Raw genomic sequence first — 7,272 nt, 5'->3', positions numbered from 1 at the left:
GAGACAGAGAGAGAGAGAGAGAGAGAGAGAGAGAGAGACAGAGAGAGACAGAGAGAGAGACAGAGAGACAGAGAGAGAGAGACAGAGAGAGAGAGAGAGAGGGAGAGGGAGAGAGAGAGATACTGACACTCTTCCCAGACACTCTGATTGCGAACATGTTAGCGAGTTGCAGCATGCAATCAGCTTTCACTGGAGTGTGAATGAAATCTACCAAAATTCATGATTAATGGGGAGTTTCTGTAAGACATAGCCTAATCAGTCATTGTTTCATAACAAAGATGTAAGACACAGCTTGGGGCAAAGTTTGTGTAAGGAGCATGCAGTGTTTCCCCTACAATTGCCTTGGGCCCCCCCAACGGGCCCCCCTGTCCCCCCAACAGGAAAAAGGAATTATTACGGACGTAGACCCCAATCATCTGACAAGCAGGCTAAAATATCTGCGTTTTTTTAAACGCACCCAACCCGAATCTGGCGACAGTGGCAAGCCCATGGGCTCGTTGGTAACGTTAGTCTGCCAGTAGTCTCGCATAGCCAGACCTATCTCCACACTTCACATAGCCAGACCTATCTCCACACTTCACATAGCCAGACCTATCTCGACACTTCGCTTCACCCTGTGCCAGCACACCAGAGAGAGAGCAAGAACCAGGTGAGAAAGTGGACAGGTAGTCGAGACCAAGTAGCCTAACCTTTAGAACCGATGGTTCTCAAGCCTAATGGCCCATAGGGCAGGAGCCTATCTCCTGTTTCCGTAGCGTGAGGCGGCTTGATGTACAAGACAAGTACACCCCAATCTTACCCCCAATCCGACCCTTAATGCTGAGTTATCATCACCGAGGGGAGGGGGGGGGGGGGTCCATGCCAAAGTCCATGCCACCCCCCCCCCCCAACACAGCAAACCTAGGGGAAACACTGGCATGCCACTGGCAGGCCTCAAATAGACGTCTGGTTAGATACAATTATTTGAATATTTACTCTGCTTATTCTGTTTGCTGTTTTCAATATGCTTTAACAGTTGTCTAATTATGAAATGCTTTGACTTTGAAGTTCACTTGTCAAAACAGAAACGTGGCTACAGGCGGTTCAACCCTGGCTAACCTCTGGCTCCTTCATCTTAATGGCCCTATCGCTAAGCCACGCCCCAAAATAGAAATTGTCCAATCATATCACAGCAAAAGTCACTACAGGCAGAAAACTCGGACAAACAACTCGCTAATATCTGATGGTGAAAAGCTTCTAGACAAAATATTCTTGTCATCTTTAAAAAACATGTCTATTAGGCTACTTGCTGTGGTAAATCAGAAATCAGAAATTTGCCAACTCCCGCCATTGTAAGTCATTGAATGTCATTCAGTCACAGTCGGTCAGTCAGTCAGTGTCAGTGAAGCGTTGTTTGTTTGTCTGAGTTTTTGAAAGGGGGGGCGTGGCTTAGCGATAGGTCCATACTGCATGCTGAACTATTCAAAGGCTTCACAACCAAAAAACTTGAATAGCAACTAGCATGTGGCTCCAACAGGCAACAATAAACAACAAGTATAAATTGAGTAAAGATGATCAAATGGATAAAAGACAACTGTATAATGACTTAAGGAAATCAATTTATCTAAATGCGTACAATACATTTCACCGGGCAGCTTAAACACTGTCACAAGGTATTAAAACATAATTTAAACAGCTCCGGACCTGGGGTGATAGGGCCTTTTCAGCCGCAGCCCCGTCCCTCTGGAACGCCCTCCCTAACGACATCAGACAGTCCAACACCCTGCCAACATTTAAACAGGCCCTCAAAACCCACCTCTTCAAGCTTGCCTTCACCAGTTAACCCTCTCCCCCCCCCCCCCCCCCTTTCCCATGTGTCCCCTGCACTACCTTAATTAGGCCCCTAGGCCCCAAGCTGCTATGCTATATTACATTTTAACAATAATTAGGAGATAGCTTGAATATGACAGCTGAGTGCAGGCAGGTCTCAACGAGCTATGCCATATTCTCTTCAGGATACTGGGGTTACAAAGAATATGGGGGGTAAAGGGCAGAGGGAACAAAGGGAGTCATGGTTGTCAGTGTTGTGGCAGCTGTGGTGTTGAACATGGTCGTAGATCTTTTCGTGTATAGCCAGTGAGCATCAATAGCAATGTGGTGATTTAGGCTCAGTTAACCGTCACGACAATCCCCATAGACATCCACATGAAGGAGGGTTGACTAGGACTTCCTTTCAAAGTAGAGACAAGGACCAGCAATAAAACTGATTCACAACTAAAAACAATTAGTATTAAGGTCACATTACCAGTCTGCAAATAAAGTGCAACACCAGACGACATGACAGAATGAATGAGTAGATGAAGCCGTTTCGACCCTGATGAAAGGGGGAAGTCTAAAGGCAATATCTGTCATTTAACACTATACAGATGTCAAAATATAATTAAGTGATGTGAGCCTACCCTTTCAAATATCGTTGGGTGTGCTTTCGGTTTCCACTTTTCTCACAGGCCGGAGAGAAGAACACTTACCGGTACTTATAATACTTATTCGGATTCACTTGGTTGACATTCACCAAGACAATTAGAGAGTATATCTTAGCAATGTAGAAACTTCACACCAAATTGCTCTTACACTTGCATAGTAATGCATCAATTCCTGGAGCAACAACTTACATTCATGTTGTTACTAATCTAGTGAAGTAATGGACGATTTGTACAGAAATAAATAGGGGCTGTTGCTCTTTCCAGTTATCATTGCAAAAAACCCTCAACCCAATCACTGTCTAATTACAAATCAAACAGTAAATACATGTATATATTTATAAATACATAATAATATTACATTAGACTTGTATAGTGCTTTTCTAGACACTCAAAGACGCTTTACAAACTGAAAAGATCGAGTAGTAATAATAAAAACAAACAAAAATAATAATAATAAAAGAAAGTATAGGGGCCGAATTACGGTAGTGCTGGGGACACATGGGAAGGGGAGGGGGAGAGGGTTAACTAGTGAAGGCGAGCTTGAAGAGGTGGGTTTTGAGGGCCTGTTTAAATGTTGGCAGGATGTTGGCCTGTCTGATGTGGTTGGGGAGGGCGTTCCATAATAACACCAATGGCATAGTGCAACATAAAGAAGATGAATGAGGCACAATCTGAGATGTACAGTACTATCAATGACCAATTCTGATCTTAAAAATCATCCATGCAAGCCTAGCCTATTTAAAACATAACAAAAAGAGGCATAAGAATAAAGATTGACAAGATGCAAAGCACGCAGAGATCTGGATTTGCAAGATTCAACTCCATCGAGAGGTATGAATGTGACTTGAGACCCTTGAACAAACTACACACTAAACAGGACACCCCTCGACGCAAGGTATTGTAACAGCATACAGACGCCTTTACAAAAGAGAGAGAGAAGAAGAGCATTAAATCTAAATTGGAGTCTTACCTGTGACTGATATCTTCATGGTGGCCTCTAGAGGCCGGTTGTTGTCCAGGTCTCTACTCAGTTTGAGCTCTCCCGTGTCCTGGTTCAGGATCAATAGATTCAGCTCATTCCCTTCCACAAAAGTGTAGTGGAGCTTATCCGATACATCCGGATCCTGGGCCGGTACTTTCCCGATCACCCCTGCCGGAAAGCTATTGGACCGGTTAGTGACGTAGTTGTTGAAGATGATCTCGAAGTCACGTAGGACCGGGTCGTTGTCGTTGACGTCCAGCAGGCAGATGTGCACAACGGCACGGCTCACTAACGGCGCCGAAGTCGCCTGGACCACGACGGTGTACTCCATCTTCGACTCGTAGTCCAGATCCGTGAGGGCGACCAGATCCCCGTTGAACATATCCAGCTGAAAGACCTCCGGGATGTTCCCTTCCACGATCTGGAACAGGATCTGTGCGTTGGTTCCCTCGTCCGGGTCTGTGGCAGTTATGCGGGCGATGATGGAGCCCACGGGACTGTTCTCCACCACGTAGACGAACAGCTTGTCCTTCTCAAAGATGGGCGCGTTGTCGTTGATGTCCAGCACTGACACCTGGACGTCCACCGTTGCTTTTAGCGGGGGGACGCCCTTGTCCACAGCGAAGGCCTTCAGGTTGTAAAGGGGTACGTTCTCCCTGTCGAGCTTCCGGGCTGTTCTGATGATGCCAGAATACGGCTCGATGAAAAAGTCCCCCTCTCCATCGTCCCCGCCCTGGAAGGTGTAGCTGAGCCTGCCGTTGGAGCCGGCGTCCCTGTCAGAGGCAGAGATCTGGAGGACACTGGTGTACACGGGCGCGTCCTCAAACACCGTCCCTTGGTAGATGTCCCTGAGGAAAGCTGGTGCGTTATCGTTGGCGTCCAGAACGATGATCTCCACGTACGTGGTGTCGGATTTCTGGGGGATGCCGTTGTCACGGGCGATAACCGCTAGCGTATAGGAAGCCTGGTCCTCGTAGTCGATCTCGATCTGCGTGGTTATGGCGCCCGTGTCGGGGTTGATTTTGAACTGGGGCACGTTGTCCTCCATGACGTAGACTATGCGTGCGTTCTCGCCCATGTCCTCGTCGAGGGCGCTGATCACCACCACGGTGGAGCCCACGGGCCGGTCCTCGCTGATCATCACCTGGTAGTTGGTGCTCTGGAACACGGGCCGGTGGGTGTTGGCGTCGGTGACGTTGACGAAGACCTGTGTAGTTAATTTCTCTTGTTGGTTATGAATCGAAGAACAATTCTGAGTTCAAGACTATTTATTTCAAGTACAAAAGTATACAGATATCAAAGCTGGATTCTGGTCTGGTCTGGTAGAGGAGAGAGAGAGAGAGAGAGAGAGAGAGAGAGAGAGAGAGAGAGAGAGAGAGAGAGAGAGAGAGAGAGAGGGAGAGGGAGAGGGAGAGGGAGAGGGAGAGGGAGAGGGAGAGGGAGAGGGAGAGGGAGAGGGAGAGGGAGAGGGAGAGGGAGAGGGAGAGGGAGAGGGAGAGGGAGAGAGAGAGAGAGAGAGAGAGAGAGAGAGAGAGAGAGAGAGAGAGAGAGAGAGAGAGAGAGAGAGAGAGAGAGGAGCTGTGTGGTCAGAGAGGTGCTGGAATCAGAGAGAGCTCCCCTTGGGCCCAGTCCCTTATTTATAAACAATAGTATGTAAATACAGTTACAGACAATGGTCCTATCACATTACTTAGAGATGGTCATGGTGTGAAAAAGGGGCAGAGGCCAGGAAGCCATCTTAAGGTACACTTTAGGTCATCCATTTTGTGAATGACCATTTCCAAGAACAAAGGCTCGTAAAACCCCCATTTTCAGTAGGACAGGCCCATACCATGCATGTGTTTGTGTGTGTTCAAGTAAAAATATACTCCACCTGCGCCGTGTCGTAGCGCGTGCCGTCCGAGGCGGTCACGGTCAGGACGTACTGGCGCTCTTGTTTGTAGTCTAACGGCAGCGCCAGAGTGACGAGCCCTCCGGCGCTCTGACTGGTGATGGCGAACCTGTTCCGGGTGTTTCCGCCGGAGATCTGGTAGGTCACCACGCTGTTGGCGTCCCGGTCGACGGCCGTGAGCGTCAGCAGGCCGGTGCCCACCACGGCGTCCTCGTTCATCTTCAGGGTGTACACCTTCTGGGTGAAAGTGGGGACGTTGTCGTTCACGTCGAGCACCGTCACGCTGACGCTGGCCGAGGACGACATGGCGGGAAACCCGTGATCCACGGCTTCCACGCCGAAAGTGTAAAAGTCTGTTGTCTCCCTGTCCAGCTCCACACTTACTGTAATCCACCCTGTGCTGTTGTTGATGACGAAAGGAAAGCCCGGAGCAGTGTCGGTTAGTTTGTACTCCAAATGGGAGTTGTCGCCAGAGTCCGCGTCGATGGCCTGGATATGGATCACGGAGTAACCGACGGCGACGTTTTCCAGCACCGTGGCTTGGAAGGGTGTGCTAACAAACATGGGGCTGTTGTCATTGACATCCACGACCTGGACGACCACTATACCCGTGCCGTTTATCAGAGGCGGCCTGCCCCCGTCCTGCGCCTTTATCCGCAAGCTATACTCCCTAATCGTCTCGTAATCCAGGGGGTTAATGATGTCGATCACACCCGTAGGGGAGTGGATGTAGAACTGGCCCTTTATGTTGCCACTGATGATGCTGTAGTGGACTTTGGCATTGTTGCCCTCGTCTTTGTCTGTGGCCTTGACCCTGGTCACCTTGGTGTTCACTGCCACACTCTCAGGCACCTGGACGACATATCTTTTCTCACTGAACTGAGGGTAGTTGTCGTTCTCATCCTCCACAGAGATGTACACTGTAGCGGTAGCGCTGCGGGCCCCTGGGTCCTTACCCTGGTCGTTGGCTTCCACTATCAGCTGATACTGGGCCATCGTTTCTCTGTCAGGCCGAACCCTGATCTTGACTAGGCCGTTTCTGGGGTCAATCTCGAAACCAGCATTGTCTCCTTCCTCGTTCACAATTTTGTAGATCATGTTGGCGTTGGATGGGGCGTCCCCATCTGTGGCTCTGATGGTTAACACCTCAAACCCTACCTCCACGTTTTCCCTGATGCTCACCCTGTATTCTGTCTGCTCAAACACAGGCGCGTGGTCATTAGTGTCACTGATCGTGACGGTGAGATACGCGGTGGCTGACCTCTTGGGGGTGCCGTTGTCCGTGGCGATGATTTTGAAGACGTGAGTGTCCTTGACCTCCCTGTCCAAAGGCTGCAGAGTCGTGATGCTGCCGGTCTGCACGTTTATTTGGAAATAATCGTTGGATCTGCTATCGAACAGGGCTTCCATATCGTATTCAACTTTGCCGGCGTCTCCGTCGTCGACATCCATCGCTTTGAGCGTAATTACGCGAGTTCCCGCTGGCTCGTTCTCAGGGAGGGAAACCTGATAGTTGGGCAGTTGAAACTGGGGAGCTGTATTCATCACGTTTCTTTTTGTACGTTTGGTCCACGAATCTAGTCCGAATTCTTCGCTATTTGTAAACATTCCAGGTTTATGAGAAGAGAGATGAGTAAAGTGCAATTTCGCCCGGACAGTGATGGGATGGAGGGGGTTTGGGACAGTGATGGGATGGAGGGGGTTTGGCACCATGCACACTAGATCCATCTCGCTGTGCTCGTCGGGTTGCAGACAATTTGGAGAGAAAATCCCGTTTTCAATCATTACCTTCAATCCCCCTCCTCTGCATGATGAACGGTACACCGTGTGTTCATCCCGAGTAAAAAGTGGTAAATGTTCATAAATGTTCATGAACAAAACACCCGTGGAAACGCAAGGAGATGTCACTAGTTTGGAGTGGATGTTCATATAAATGT

The 7,272-nt window shown here is 49.0% G+C and overlaps 1 protein-coding gene across 1 annotated transcript in view; it reads right to left on the bottom strand.

Moving 5' to 3' along the window:
• The window catches only part of LOC308170024 (cadherin EGF LAG seven-pass G-type receptor 1-like), a gene marked incomplete at its 5' end in the record, with an annotated part of 58,324 nt that extends 51,381 nt beyond the window's left edge, over positions 1-6,943 (bottom strand). Inside the window, 2 exons of the mRNA XM_080544755.1 lie at positions 3,433-4,651; positions 5,318-6,943. Of these exons, the coding sequence (XP_080400881.1) occupies positions 3,433-4,651; positions 5,318-6,943 (2,845 nt within the window). The remainder of the gene's footprint in view (positions 1-3,432; positions 4,652-5,317) is intronic.
• Between the last annotated feature and the right edge of the window lie 329 nt (positions 6,944-7,272).

The sequence above is a fragment of the Nansenia antarctica genome (assembly GCF_963989245.1).
Source record: "Nansenia antarctica genome assembly, chromosome: 14".
NCBI classification, from domain to species: domain Eukaryota; kingdom Metazoa; phylum Chordata; class Actinopteri; order Argentiniformes; family Microstomatidae; genus Nansenia; species Nansenia antarctica.
This window is presented reverse-complemented; position numbering and strand designations above follow the sequence as displayed.